The 16,303-nt window shown below is 46.7% G+C and overlaps 1 protein-coding gene across 2 annotated transcripts in view; it reads right to left on the bottom strand.

Annotated features, from left to right (window-relative positions):
• The window catches only part of RBMX2 (RNA binding motif protein X-linked 2), a 292,888-nt gene that overhangs the window by 110,784 nt on the left and 165,801 nt on the right, over positions 1-16,303 (bottom strand). For both annotated transcript variants that reach the window (XM_069613106.1, XM_069613107.1), the window contains one exon: positions 8,028-8,157. In XM_069613106.1, the coding sequence (XP_069469207.1) occupies positions 8,028-8,157 (130 nt within the window). The remainder of the gene's footprint in view (positions 1-8,027; positions 8,158-16,303) is intronic.

Below are 16,303 nucleotides of genomic sequence, written 5' to 3'. Positions count from 1 at the left end.
TGCTCTAATCCAGCAACTCGGCCTCCCTGTTACCAAAACAGGCAAACGGGCAGAATCAACAATTCTAACAACGGTCGTAGTTCCTGTTTTCCCTTTCAGACAGCATGTGGCATACTCGTAAATGCAGGGTGTTGCAACGACCCAGCTCCAAAAAAAGCCCAACAAGTTTCCTCATCAAAGCTCCAGCTGTATTTAGAACGGAGCGAGGGTCCGGCAAACCAGAAAAGGCGGAAGTCTCATTAAGAAATATTGTACATTTACATTGTCTAAATGCAACTATTTTAATTATGTCAGGCTTGACAAAAGCCTTTAAGATTCGCGTGCTAACAGGGCTGAAAATTATGGCATTCCCAAACGGTGTGAGCGAATACCGTATGTAGAGCTTGTTTAACCAAGATAAGCTCTTTAATAAATGTGTTAAAAACCACCATGGCTCACTTCCCATGATCATTATGTCATGCTCACATCATAGAAAATACAGGTGTGCGTCATTTAAAGACAATGATTCCTATTGCCTGTATGTTTCTATAACCATGCGAACAAAACAATTAATCTCTGCAACCAAATAACCAAACGCTCACACATCAGCCGAAAATGCATCCGAACAAAATGGTCAAACGTTAAAAAATGTTAACCATTCTGTTCAGACACATCGCCAAACGATGCACGAACGTTCAACCACTCAACTGCAAAAATGAATTATTCTACCCACATGGATACAAAAACATACACTCCTGTTGCTTCTTTTCCTTGCCAATGGTCAGCGTGACTTCTAGGGCTGCCCTCTCTGCATGTGAACACATACACACAAGCAAAGACACGCATATTTAGCACCACAGAGGTGATGTCACAGTAGCCCTAAGCAAATCGGAGGGCACAGTTCAGGGGATTTCATTGCATGGAACTGCTCGGAATCCCAAGTTCTTTGATGGGCCGGAGGTCTGTCCAGGTGCTGTTTGTCCTCTAAGCTCTATCCTGCCCCACTTCCCCACTCTCCTGATCCCCTGCATTCTAACGGCTGGCACGCACCACAACCCTTCCCTGCCCTCCACTACCCCCAGCCCCCATGTTCCTCCTCACCACCAGATACAGGACATAATTTCCCCTACCACCTGGCAATTCAGCTAATGTCTCAACAAACCACCTGCCTTGTTTCACCGATGGTCACCATAGAACTGAAGAAGAGACTTTTCTGTGGGGCTGCCTTCTTTTACATTTTTTTTTTAAAGCCCAACTGCAAGGTGCTGACAGCTGTTAGCATTCCTTGTTGTGTTGGATGCTTACAGACTTCCTTATTTTTAAGTTGAGAGATGGCATGGCAGCTTTTTCTCAAGCTCAACAGGCATGTTGATAAGGGTAGATTGCGTCTCTGGTTTAAAAACACGATTGGCACAACCAAGCATGGCGCTTGATAATTGTCCCATCTGCTATTATCCTGCCTCAGTTGTCTGCGGCATCAAGATTGGTTTTTAATAAGCAGCTTGACACTGCCCTGCCTTCTGCGACCACCTGGGCAAGGTGAGACTAAGTGGGCCCGGGGCCGATGATAGTACGGCCGAGACCTCATCCCATTTGTGGCAGTTGTAACTGGCCAACAGGGTAGAATTGTTAGCAATCCTGCTCTGGAATGCCATGGAGGAGGCCACCTTTCTGCCCATTGTGTAAAGTCTCGGTTTCCCTGTCAGGCGGGGCTTCAGAGGAAGCTAGGGGAGTACAAGCCCTCTTCCTTGTTGTAGTAACAACCAGTGTATCAGGCTTCAGTTGCCCTCTGATATACAGCGGGTCAGAAGGGGCAGGTCTAAACAGTTTCTCTATGCGGGGGTTCACTGTCTGAGGGACCTCGACGCGTGAAGTATCATGGGTACAGTGGATGTCACACTAGGGATAGTATTACTGGCACGCCCTGTCGAAGTCCCTTTTCGAGTTTCAAAAACAACAACTGTAATACTCTGCTGCTTCCACTAGATGTCGGCCTATGCACAGCATGTGATCTAAGCAGATTCCACAAGCCAAACCCACCACACCCACACCCACCCACACACACACACACACACCCACCCACACACACACACACACACACCCACCCACACACACACCCACACCCACCCACACACACACCCACACACACACACACACACACACACACACACACACACACACACACACACACACACACACACACACACACACCTAGTTGTGAAACCCCAATAGAAAGATCACAGCACACCTCCCCTCCTAATGGTCCAACTGAGCAACTTAACCCTACTTAGCAACTCTCTCCTTGTTCCACACCTCACCACCCATCATTCTCACAGCATTACCAAGATCCTTCTCCACAATTCTGACCACTGAAAACTTCTCACCATACTTCTTCCCCTTCCTTGGCAAAATAATTCTCACTTTGTCCCCACATACAAATACAGAGACTCTACAACTCTGCACCCTGTCAGAGCTGCATTTCACAGACCTCTCCAATTGTCAGAATCAGAATTCTAACCATCTTCCCATCCACCCTCACTAACTTGGATTTACCAAGTGCGAAAGGTATTAGGCTGCCTTCGTCTAAAAAGTTAAAAATGTGTTACACCAGTAACACCATGGGGTGTCACTCTGTACAGAAATACTCTCCGCAACAAGTCACTCTTCCAATCCTCACCATTAGCCACCCTCATTCTCACACCTTCCATGAATGTCCTGTTAAACCTCTCTACACACCTGTTGGTCTGAGGATGATATAGATAGGTTTTCTTGTGCCGAATACCCAAGGATCTTAGCCAATCCTCAAATTCAACTGACACATATTGAGGTCCATAGTCACTCAGAACATAAGTAGGAAATCCCTCCCTTAAAATACACCTTCCAAGAATTCAATTACATGTCTCAATGTTATCGCCTTCAATATTCCGACCTCTGGCCACGTGGACATGACATCTACCGCTACAATTACATAGCGCCCGAAAAAAAAATGGAGTGGTCCCACCTTCGTTCCTCAGCTGCATGGACTTCTACACTGTCAGCATACAGTGAAACATTTCTACCTTTCCTTCATCTAATGGCATCCACCGTTAGGAAATGTGTCTTGACAGCTGTGAATGTCGCAGTGGTGACACGGCTATGATCCTGATAATAAACTTTGCTACAAAGCCAGTCTGCTGGCCTATGCAGCGTCCATTCTCACAGCAAAAGAAATTGTATTTTGCGGAGAAGATTGAGTCTGCACTTTATCAGGCCAAGACCTTATTCTCTATCATTAAGTCTCCGTCTTCCCCTTCTAAATACACTCCGTCAATAAAACCTACTCAGGAGCTGTGCAACTCCTTATCTACCTTTTTCATCAAGAAAGTCGAGACCATTCATGTCAACATTACTAACAGTCTCGCCTCTCTGACCCACACTTCCCCTCCTGACAATCAGCCTACCCTTGAAGATGCTGCTCCTGCTGGTCTGTCTTGGTCACTTTTCCCTTCCTTTTCTGACGATAAGGTCTCAAAAGCTCTTCTTAAAATTAAGTCCTGATCCCCTGTGGATCCACTCCCTCTTGGAGTGATGAAACAACTATCAGCCGACCTCCTAGGTGAAATTACAACGGCTGTTAATCTTTCCTGTCAATCAGGAATTATCCGGGCTGAACTCTGCTCTGGTCATTCCTCTTCTTAAAAAGCCTTCTTTGGACCCACCTCTTCTCTCTATTTTCCGTCTCTTTCCTCTCCTTCCATGTTTTATGAAACTCACTGGTTTCTCCGTTACTGTCCTCCTTTTTGGAGTCTTCCAGGATGCTTGACCCGGCCCAGTCTGATTTTCGACCTGGCAGGGGAACAGAAAGCGTCCTTGTCTCTGTGCTGGAGGCTATGGTCAGGTTGGTGGATCAGGGCGGTGCCAGAGCCCGGATTCTTCTCAATCTTTCATTGGCGTTCAACACCATCAATCACACCATCCTGCTCACGCACCTATCCCAGATCGGTGTCTCGGGCAAGGTATTGACCTGGTTTGGCTCCTTCTTGGCCGATAGATCTCAAATTATTTCCCTGCCACCTTTCTTTTCTAAGTCTTCACATCTTAGCTGTGGTGGCCCTCAGGGATCAGCCTTGTCCCCTATTCTTTTCAATATTTACATCTTTTTGCTGGTTCGCCTCATTCGCTCCCTCGGTATCTGGTGCTATTATTACGCAGACGATACCAAGCTGTTGATCCGTTTAGATCTTGATCCAGCTGGGGTGTCTGCGTGCCTCAATAAGTGCCTGACTGCCATTGGCGAGTGGATGGGCCATAACTGGCTGAAATTAAATGGGGACAAGACTGAGGTGCTGGTGGTGGGTTCTCCTCCTGGTCCTTCACTTTGGATTGCTTCTTTCTGGCCTTCCTCTCTTGGTCTTCTTCCTGTGCCTTCCCCCAAGGTAAAGAATCTTGGAGTGATTCTGTCAGCTGATCTCTCACTGACGGCCCAAGTAGCCTCGGTATATCAGCAGGGCCACTTTCAGCTTAAAATGTTGAGGAAAGTGCTCCATCTGATTCCAGCGGCACTTCGTCCTCCTGTAGTGGCAGCATGATCCTTAGCAGGCTGGACTACTGTAACTCCTTGTACTTGGCGCAACCCAAGGGGCTGATTGGCAGGCTACAATGTCTTCAGAACTTGGATGCGAAACTAGCAACAGGCACCCCCTATGGATCCCATATTACCCCCGTGTTACGCTCTCTTCACTGGTTGCCCGTGGCACAACACATTCTGTTTAAATCCCTTTGTATCGTTCATCAGGCTGTACACGGTATAGGCGCAGAGTACCTATCTGACAAATTTGAGCATTATGTCCCCAATCTCCCTGTCCGATCAGCCTCTTCTGGTATGCTTTGCATACCTCTCTTTCGCCGCTCCCGAATGGGTGGCCGTGCGTTTTCTGTTTCAGCAGCATTGCTGTGGAACAGCCTTCCACCTATCATCTGGTCTTTCGGAAGGCTCTGAAGACCCATCTTTTTTGAACTATTGCCTGTGACTCTGCTTGGTTTTCCTGTTTGTTGTGGTCTCTTTCTCCAGCGTCAAGATGCCTTCGGGTGAACGTGCGCTATATAATTTACCATAACATAACATAATATAACAATGTCATGGTCTTCATATAAATCAAGTGTAGTACAAACAATTAGGCGATAACACAACAATTTTAGTGCAGAGGATTTAAGAGGAAGGTTTTGAAGAGAGAAGATGAGCCTTTAGGCGGGAACAAAATATGTAGAGGGAGTGGGAAACACGAATATCAGGCGAGAGAGCATTCCAAGCCTTTGGAGCAAGGAGAGAGAATGACCAAAAAGGTGAAGAGGAACAGGGGGGTTTGGGAGTGGTCGGAAGATGAAGGTGTTGAGAGCAAAGGGTATAAGGTGAAACAAGAGGAGCAAGATATAAGAGAGCAAGGCCATGATAGCACTTGAAGATTATGGAAAGAAAGTGAAACAGGAGACGAGAATCATAGGGGAAGAGAGAAGCAGAGTAAATAGATAACCTGATAGAGGCTTGTGGGGGAAGCAGAAAGAAGTGTTAGGGAGAATTCTCATTATATGGCTAATTTCCCTTACCTATAGAGTCCCCCAGCAGCTTTGCTGGATTTGAAGGGTTTATTTTTTTCTGCTGCTAAGAGTGAGACCCTTTTTTCCACGCTTAGCCAGATTGCTAGTGTGTGTTTTAGGCTATCTTGTTTGCTTATGGTCTATAGGGTTTTTCTCTCCCTCTCATAGGAATCATCTTTTTACATGTGTGGTACACAGCACCCTCCGTGTCATGCCACAGGGGTGTCGTAGCGACCCCCAAACATAGACTCCATAGCCTGGGACGGACTACTGTCTCCCAGGGCATGTCAAGTCCCCATTGACTTTACTAGTCAATTCTTATGAACAAAACCAGTACACCCCATCTTACTATGGAAGTACTGGGACGGGTTAATAGTTTTTCCCTCGTGTTCATTTTCAAGCGGGTACCGTACAGTCCCTCTCTCAAAAGTTTCTGGCTGGTGGCAGTGGTTACTACTGTAAATATTCGACCGCGAATATTTCCCTATGGGATTTTCCCATTGTTCGAGGCTACCACTGTTTCTGAATGCCTCTAACATACCGCCGGTTTATTTTAATACTAACTTTACTCCAGTAGGTTTTTATTGCCAGAACTTTGATTAACATTCTTTTTCGTGTCTTTCTCTATAATCCTAACGCAGGTCGGAGATCGTTTGTTCGTCCTTTTGGCGGGCTTCTGCACAGAAGCCTTCCTCTCAGCGCCACTGAGTCTGGGGTAGACAGGATGTGTGGGAGGGGGAATTCGTACTTCCGCCAGGAGAGCCACCCCACTGTGTGAGTGACAGCTAGGCTGTATGAATGGGGGTCTTGCTGCATAAAAGCAGGGTCCTGAGGACAAGACGTCGCCACTGGAACTAGGAAACCGAAAGAGGAGAGAAGCTGAAGACATCTGCAACGACTGAACCACCGGTGAAGCCCTGCTGCACATCCTCACCACTTTTCTCCAACGACTTGAGAAGATCTTCGCCTGCAAAAGTCTTCTTCCCTTCAGCTGGTGGGGCCAACCAGTTCGTCAATCGCCTTCCAGGACCTGCCTGGGTCGAATCACCAGTGCCCTGCACTTGGAGACCGGATAGCCAGGCACCCGTCCACCGGGACCGCGATTTAAAGGAGCGTACCTTTTAATCCGTTGCGGCATCACTGCGGCTGGCTTCTTCCCTGCGCAGTGCAGTAACTCGACCCTTCCTCCACGATGAGAGCCTCTCTTCCTCTGCTGGACAACACAAACTGCAGGAACTGCCAGGAACCGCTTCCACTTTTTCAGGTACATTGTTCCGCCAGGCCTCCCGTTTCGAGGGGTAGTGCTAAAGGTGTTTGACATCCTTTACCTACCTCCTGGGTTGGCCGCCCCTATCAACTAACATTATCTTTTACCTTCTGCGCCCTCCTTTTGAATCGTTAAACCAAAGACTTGACTGCAGCTACTAGAACAGTTTGATTCGGGGCACATTGCCCTGTACCACTAACTCTGGCACAGGCCCATTGACTTTGGCTAAATCTGTTACAACTGTCTTCATTAGATTGCTTTTCACCCTCGACTGTGTTGGTGCACCAGAAACTCTTATAACCGCTCTTCCTTCCCTCTTCAGCATTGCTGAAGTGCCATTTTGCTCGGTTTTCAACTATGTATGACTATTGCTAAAGTGCTACCTTGCCTAACTTGTTCACAATCTACTTGGGAAGTATTGCTCGTGTGTTTAAGAGGTTAAATCTGAATAACTTGTCCTTTCCCTCCCTTTTGAGAAATTACTAGTGCCATTTTTACTTGGTTGACCCTGTGCCATTTTGCTCAGTTTTCACTCTTGCTCAAACATGTCTATAATTTAAATAGGGAGTTGTGTATACTTGCCTTCACAGTTTTAACTTACTTTGATAACTGTGATTCATGTGTTGAACTAGAAGTGTGTAAAATCAATATATATTCTTTTTAATACAAAGCTTTGGTCAGTGTTTCCTTGTGCCATAGTACTGTAGTCCTAATGTGTAAACCCTGAATACTGCTCATCTTTCTCTTGAGATAAGTCTGACTGCTCAGCCACAGCTACCAACTAAATCTTCGTGGTACAGACTGATACCAAAGGGAATTTATTGCATATACCTGTAGTCTTTATCTGCTGTAGTGCTCCCCAAGGGAACTGCAATAGATTCTGCCTAACAAGAAGACAAATAGCAGAATTAAAGACGTATCGTAAAGGAGTAAGGTGGGAGAATGGAAGACCAAAGAATACTGCAGAAGAGTAGACAAGTCAGGAGAAAATAGAAGCAGTTAGAGATATTTGAGAAGAAAAGGAAAGCAATGACTCAAAGGTGACCTCAAGGTTACGGGCAGAAGCCGAGAAAGGCAAGAGACACGGGGCAAAGGAGATACCAGAAGGGGGTTGAGCATAGACACCAACGGGGTGTTTCGATTAAAATCTCTTAAAATACTGCAAGTGAGGAGGGAAGTTGCTTTTTATAAAATGGTTTGTACTGACCTTAATTCCATTGAAATTGTCGACAGCAAGAATGGTACTCCTCTGATCTTCATAGCAAATGAAGCAAAATCCTTTGGATTTCCCAGTCTTCTGATCTCGCACAAGATTAATGTTTACGATTTCTCCATATCTGTTCATAAAACAAAAAAAGTTTGATAAAGTTCTCACTGATTATCTACAGCAATATCAACTTTGCTGCGAGGGAGAGCACTACCAAGTAAAGATTGAAGATATTAAATATCACAGATGCAAGCACATACTATCACTTCAGCAAATGTCAAAACACAATATTTCCTATCTCCAATTAAGCCCTCTTCATGGAACATGTCTTTATCTGCAGTTACTGAAACAAAAAACTGATTTGTCTTTCTTAGTGGTCTAGTTCTTTCCATGTAAAACATGACTGCCCTGCTTACATCCAGTAAGTGCAGGCTTCTTTCTCCCATGGCTGAGGGGTTCTGAAAGAACGTTGGTAGTTCTATGGATTGGTTCACATGGAATTTTGAAATGAATTTAGGCGCAAACCTAGGGTGAGTGCGCAGAACTACCTTATCTTCATGAACTGTTACAAAGGGGTCTAGGACTAAGAGCTTTTGTAGTTCACTGACTCTTCTAATGGAAGTAATGGCTATTAAAAAGGCAGTTTTATAAGTGAGATCTTTAAGACGATTTATGCATGGGCTTGAAAGGAGACCCCATAAGTCGTAGGTCCCATCCGGGAGCTGGGTTAGGAATGGGAGGGTGAATTCTCTTTAATCCCTCCATGAAAGCCATAATAACTGGTATCTTCCACCACAAAACCTTTTGTTGTGATGTGGTGTAGGCTGAAAGAGCAGCTAAGTGACCTTTAAGCGAGTTAAAGACTAGGCCCGAGTCAAGTAAATGAGTCAGGTACAAAACGATATGAGTGGGAGAGCAGTCAATGGGATTGATGCTCTTAGAGTGGCACTAGATAACAAAAGGTTTCCACTTGCTAGAATAGAATTGTTAGGTTGTCTTGCCTCCCCAAGTATGTCCATACATCTTTGAGGGAGTTGTAGGTGCCCGAAATCTATGACCTCAGGAGCCAGGCCGCTAAGTTAAAAGTTTGTGGGCATGGGTGAAGTGTTCACCCTTTGTCTTACGACAACATGTTGTACGGGCAAGGCAGCTTCATTGGAGGAGATGGGGACATCTCCATCAGATGAGTGAACCAGGGTTGGCAGGGCCAACAATATCATTGTGACTGGTTCCTGGTGCATTGCAGGTGGGGGGGGAGGGGGGGGAGTCAGAGTGTAAACAAATTTCCGTGACCATGTGATCCAGAGTCTGTTCCCCTTGGAACAGTTTTGGGGGTACCTGGAGGCATAATTTTGGCATTGGGCGTTCTCCAGAGTTGCAAACAAGTCGATCTCTGGGAAGCCCCATTCTGCGAAAACGTTAGAGACGATGTCTTCGTGTAATCGCCATTCGTACTCCATGGATAGTGGGAAATCTCTGCCGTACGTCTGCCAGAAGATTGAGTACCCCCGGAACATGTTGTGACAGCAGGAACATGTTGCGTTTTAGAGCCCACTTCCAAATGTTCTGGGACAGTTTGGACAGCCCTAGAGAGTGAGTGCCTCCCTTTTTGTCCAGATAATACATGGCTGTGGTGCTGTCTGTGAGGATCAGGACCGTCTTTCCTTGCAATTGTGTCTGAAAGGTCTTTAGTGCTTTGAAAATTGCTAACAGTTCCAAAAGGTTTATGTGGTTGGATGCTACGTCTGACGACCAAACTGTGCGCTGTCTGTTGAAGCAGTTGAGCTCCCCACCCTATGAGAGATGCATCTGTAGTCAGAGTGGCTTCTACTGCGGGGGTGGTGAAGGATTTCCCTTTTAGGAGGTTCTCCCTCGACCACCACCGCAGCGAGAGAACAAAGGCCGGCGAGACAACCACTAAATCGTCCCATTGGCTGCTGGCCTGACACCACTGGCTGTTGAGCCACTCTTGCATTGGACGCATACGCAGGCGCGCGTGTGGAACCAAATAAATGCATGACGCCATCATTCCTAACAGTCGCATAGCTTTGCGTACCGTCACCTCTCGACTGGCTACATTTTGAGGGATTTGAAACAGCAGGTTTTGAACTCTCTTGTTGGAGGGGAAGACAAGCCCGTCCTTTGTTCGAATTAGAGCCCCTAGGAATTGTTTGACCTGGCTGGGGTCTAAGCTGGATTTCTTCTCATTGATGGAGAATCCCAGGCTGAATAAAAGGTCTATAGTGTCTTGGGTATTTGACAGACATGTTTCGTAGGAGTCCCTTGTTATGAGCCAGTCGTCGAGGTAAGGATAAACAGGGATGGATTGCCTGCGCAGGTGTGCTGATGCCACTGCTAGTACCTTTGTAAATACCCTTGGTGCGGAGGCTATGCCGAAGGGTAGTACCTTGAATTGATAATGTTTGTTTTGTATCACAAATCTGAGGTATTTTCTGTGCGCCGGCAACATTGACATATGAAAGTAGGCATCTTTCATGTCCAGTGTTGCCATGTAAACTCCCTGCGAGAGCAGTGGAATTACTTCCTGCAGAGTGACCATGCAGAACTTTTGTGATTTTACAAATTTGTTCGCTGGGTGCATGGTGAGATCCTTTTTGGATACAAGGAAGTACACTGAATAAATACCTTTGTTTACCTGTGAAAGAGGTACAACCTCTATGGTCCCCTTTTCTCGTAGTTTTGCGACTTCCTGAAGAAGGATACGAAGATGGTCTGGCGTCAGATGTCTTGCGCGTGGCGGTCTGACCGGAAGAACTCCATACAATACCCGTGGGCCACGGTCTTCAGCACCCACTTGTCTGCATTTACCCCGCCCATGCCTGAAGGAACGATGTTAGCCGGCCCTCGACCGGGGAGGCATGGGAGGGGACCCGGGTCTTCAGGTAATTTTAATCCGGAGGCCGGGGAGCCTCCGGGGGTAAAGTTCCGGCCCCTTCCTTTCCCACGACACTGACCTCTTTGGGGATACAGGGTGGTGTATCCGCTGGTTCCTTGTGGAGAGGACCAATTATTTCCCGAGGTGTACTGGTTTTGAGGGAAACGTTGGCCACGAAAAAGGCGTCTGAACCCAGTTCCTCGCCGTGTGGAGGGCTTTTGTGTGATTTTATCCAGCGTCTTAAGGGTGTCAAGGGTGTCATGCTCCTCCTTTGCAGTCTCGAGAGCTTTGTCGACTGCCCTCCTAAATAGGTTTGATTATTCCAAGAGTTTATTAATAAGTGACGCTTGAGTTTCTGGCTTAAACCCAGAGTTTCTTAGCCACGCGTGTCTCTTTAGGAGGGTGCCCTGAGCCAAGGATCGACCCTCTGTCTCAGCGGAATCCAAAGTGTTCTTGAGTATACTTTGGTTTACTTGTCTGCCCTTTGGACAGAAGACGAGACCGTAGCGGTTCAGGAACCTCCTGCAGGCCTTCCTGTAACATGGCCCATTGAGCGTCCGCATAGCTGGCTAACAAAGTAGTATTGTTAGCGATGCGCGTAGAAAACGCAGCTGCAGCCGTGATCCTCTTTCCCAGGGCGTAGAGGTTTTTACACTCCTTGTCAGGGGGTTCCTCCCCAGTTGACAGGGGAACCCCTGCCCTTTTCCTTGTAGTGGTCACCACCAGTGAGTCGGGTGGAGTGACCTCTGATGTAAAGGAGATCAGAGGGGCAAGGCCAAAATAGATTTTCTATTCTTGGATTAACTGCTCTTGTGAGGGCAGGTGTTATTAGCAAGGAAGCCTGCCGCTTTTTAATTGAGTTTAGTAGAGGAATAGCCTGGCTGGCCGGCAGTTTCTCTTTAAGTATGTCCTCTACAAAGTCAGCCTCAGGAACAGCTTCATTGGTGGCGATCTTGAAATGTTCTGCTGCTTTGCGCAACATGGCGTTGAACGTCATTTGATGGTCCACTGGAGAGGGCTGTCTAGTGGGGATGGTCTGGGGGCGGAATCTAAACACAGGACATCAGGATCTGGTGAATGATTAGGAGACTGCCATGGCTGGGGGTCACCCATATCAGGGTTTTCTTCCCAACCCTGTATGGGGTTGTGCATATCCTCGGGGTCAATGAAAGGATTATCATCCTGAGTGTAAGGGACTGCAGGGATGATCTCCTCAGTGAGGTCGTAAGTGTACACATCCTCCTCCTGGGAATGATCAAAGAATCTTTGGATTTTAGTCACAGGGGGCAAAAGGCCCTCTTCCCGTGGTCTTTTGGGGGTGGATTGCTCTGAGAGCGTTACAAACCTGTCAAGCCTCTCCATACAACCCTAAAATGTTTCCCTAGTCCAAACAGAAGACCCAGAGGGGTCTAGAGGTGGAAAGGGCTCTTGTATACGATCCTCTGATGCCAAACCTCGAGATATTTGTTTCAGCGCTGAAGAAATACCTTCTTCGCCATCCGAAAACTCTTTACGGGGGACCGAAAGAGGTTGCGTGTCCCTGTGCTTCTCCTTAGGCTTGGCGGAGTGTGGCGGTATATCCTTTAGCCTATCTTTGAATTTCGACGAATCCTTGTGCTTTCCTGTGGGTGTCGGCGAATCCCTTGACTGACGCTTCTGAGCATCCGTCGAAACAATTCTCGCAATGATTTCGGTAACGTCCTCCCCAGTAGGGAGACGTGTAGCCTGGGCCTGCGGTTGTACAGTCTTCGGCGGAACTGGGGCATTGTCGTTGGCGGACGCCTTCTTGCGATGCGTCTCGACGGTTCTTGGAACATTGGTGGTAGCGCCCTTCAATTTAGAGTGCCAGGTCGCAAGGCGCATCTGCGGCTGCAGGCCGATCCTGATGGTCGGGGGCACACGGCCAAAACTTCTGGTGTGCCAGTTGGCGCTGTGGTTGTCTTCGACTTTGTCGAAGACTGTCCTGCGGTTGTGTGTTTAGTGAGTTGAAAGTGTTTGTCTTTGTCGCCTGGGTGTACAGCCGCCATAGCAGTGCCTGAGCCGTGCATGGCGTGGCCGGGGACAAACTATGCGGAGCAGGAGTGCTCTGCCGAAATGTCAACGACCTCCGAGTCGCAGGCCTGCTTGTCACTGATGCCCTTGTCGCAATCGGCAGTTGCTGGAGCGAGAGAACTCGACTCGGCCTTCGACATCCCATAGGCCACCCACCGCTAGAAACGGCACTCCTTCAAAGTCTTCAGACGGAGGAGCTTACAAACCGCAAACCTTTTTGTCATGATCGAGGGGCAAGCAACGGTTACGCCATAGATGCTTACCTCTCCAATGAAATTTGCCCTTGCAAATGGGGCAAAACCTAATAGGGAGTTCTCCCCATAGCGGAGGATAATGAAAGTGATGATGACCAGAGAGGAAAGAGGGAGGAAAGGGAAAGGTATTCTTAGATTTTACAGAAATGTCCACCCCGACCCCACTCTCCCTACTGTGTAGGCCGGCTGGAAGGCCCGGCCACATGGACGGCAAAGCCGACTGGATCACCGTCCGTCGAAGGTCTGTGGAGGTTTCGGCGGATATCAGGAACAGCCGTCGAAATGAAGGATGGTCAGGGTGATCTTGAATAACAATATAATATATTCTACTGAAGGTCGATGGAACAATTAGCAATGTCTCTAGACGAGCCCCGCATAAGGCGACCAGTATGCTGGGTGGAAAAAAACAATCAGAGGGACCGCGATGCGTGAGGGATTTTGGGTACACTAAACGTCACGTTAGGGATAGGGTTACAGACACGCCCATGTCCACGTCCCCTTTCGATTCTCGAAAGACAAGATGCAATACTCTGCGGTGACCACTGGATGTCAGACTATATGCACAGTATGTGATTCTAAGCAGATCAACACGCATCAGAAATACTTTTTCTATCCTGAGTTAATCAATACAATAGTAGGCGATATCGCATACAGAATGATGCACAGGACTCTGGGCATGCCAGAGGCACAAGCATTCTAGGTGTGTTTTAATCGAGACTGTGTTGCTGGATGGGTGTCTGGTGGGTGTTATCGCCCGACACTTAAAGATGATACCGGATTCTCTGAAATGCAACTTCACAAATAAGGAAGAGTAAACCACCTGCTGCTCTTACACTTGACTGATTCCAGGCTGGTCATTCTACCTCCATATTCAAGATAAATTGGGGACGACATAAAAAAAAAGGCTGCTGGTGTGATCAGACTGGGTTCTGAGCTCCACAGAGCTCTTGATTTTAGTGGTGTGCACAGGTATATTGCACATGCCAGCAAGGCTGGCAGAATGGTCCAGTCCCTGTTTTGTCCGGTTTGCAGTCAGATGTCAGAAACAAATGCTTTATTAGTCTGAAATAGTGCAGCCAGACATCTATGGTTTCAAAATATCTGCCCACACTGCCTCTCAACTGCAAACCCTATACTAGATACCGAGGAAAGGCCATCTTTCAAACTTTGGGCTCGTCCAACATACAGGGAAATACAGGGCTCAGGGCCCAAAATACCCAGGGAAATTACAACCTGCTTCAGAATTTAAGGTCCACATTGAAAGAAAAAATGTATTTATTTTATTTATTGTGCATTTGTAAGGTGCTTTTACATAAAGTAAATTGTGTTTCAAAGAGCCCACAGTGCAACAGGGAGGGAACCCAGGAATGAAATCAAATATACAATGAAAGATGGCGGTGGACCTACTAGGCCTTGTGAGCATTCAGAGTGTGCAAGTGCATAGGACTCGGGTATCATTGAAGCACAAATGTTTATAAGGCTAAGTCTTGGCTGTAAGTGGGTTATGTTAGGACAGTTTTTCTAAAGTCCAACTGAGGGCTTCATAAAACCATACATCTGAGACAGTACATAAGATCCACTCTTAGTATAAGGCTGTACCACCTGAGAATGTTGGTAGCATGGACAGAGCAGCCAGGCTTATCTTAGGAGGGAGAGAGGACTGTAGCCTGGTACAAAGAAACTGTAGCATACAAATGGTTCAACATTATAAATACAAATAGGCCAAGGTAAATCTTGGTGGATAAGTATTTTGTCATTGAATCATAACACATTATAAAAACACAACACACTGCTTAAGGTACACCGACCAAAACATAGACCGCGTTCAGAATAACCAACACTATTTCTAGGCAAGTCAGCTCTAATCATGCACATTTATACTAGAACTCACCTATTCAGGGGGAGTAAATCCACAAGTTACTTTACAGTAAATCAAGGGTAGTAGGCCCTGTCAGTCATGCAGTGACACCCAGTTACAGAATCACTTAGTAAACCAACCCTGTTACCAGGGTACTTTTCTGAATAGTGGAACACAAATTCATGGAACAGTATAAACCTATAACTACATTCAGGATAACCCTCAGATATACTAGGTGAGTAAGACCTACTGTTGTATTAAACTATTACAGTTGCTTTTCTGAACAGTGGAACACAGACTGAGGTAAGCAATAATTCCCTAACTTATGTTAGGATGGCACAAGGCAGACCAAGGTTAGTAACGCCTACAATACACGTATTAAGAATTGCACACAGCTACTCAAGAAGTCCCAAGGCATACCTATTCTAGACAGGCTATAGAGCAGGTCAGGGGTAGCAAAACCCAGTTAGTAAACATATACACCTATAGTCTGAAAGAAATAGGTGAAGTCAACCGCATTACCTTTGGGAAGTGGAGGGAACCAATTCACAGGTGAGTAAAATAACCTTCTATATACACTTTTAAGAATGGCAAAACACATTCAAAGGATATTAAGAACTTTTGCAACTGCTCATATTTCAGATGGACAGTTACCAACCAACTCTTTCACAAGTAAGTCACTTTTAAAACACTTGTAATAATTTTCATGGCAGAATCCCTTTCTTATCCAGTCCTTCCATAGTCTATTGCACGAGTTCTCTCAGAGGCAGAAGAGGGGCCGAAGTGGTCTAGGTGCCAGCTGTAGGCAGGGTAAAATAGGGTTCAGATGCAGGAAAAGTCAGTATTCCTGAGGAAGTCTCTTCAAAACAAGTAAGTAGTTCACTTTAAAGTAATTTAGGGTCCAAACACTTTGGAGAAGACCAGAGGCGTTGCTAGGGGAGGGAGGGGGGCTGAGGGGGCTATAGCCCCGGATAGAAGCTCAGAAGATACAACCAAAAGACTAGCTAGCCTCGAGTCTCAACAGTCCCGACATTAGTGTAGCTCCTGGTCTTTCCCAGACCTAGCAACACCCCAGAGGGATTCAAGCAACGGCCCTGGGTGAACTGTATGAGAGGACTCCCAATCACATGAATCACACAAGGCTTAAGGTAAGTAATACCCCAGCCAACACGTTGCCTCAGCACAGAAAAAGAGTTTTCAGCAGAACGTCTTCAGG

The sequence above is a fragment of the Ambystoma mexicanum genome, chromosome 5p (genome assembly GCF_040938575.1).
Source record: "Ambystoma mexicanum isolate Mex_15411 chromosome 5p, UKY_AmexF1_1, whole genome shotgun sequence".
Taxonomy (NCBI): Eukaryota; Metazoa; Chordata; class Amphibia; order Caudata; family Ambystomatidae; genus Ambystoma; species Ambystoma mexicanum.
The sequence above is the reverse complement of the archived record's forward strand: the minus strand, read 5'-3'. Positions and strand labels throughout refer to the sequence as shown.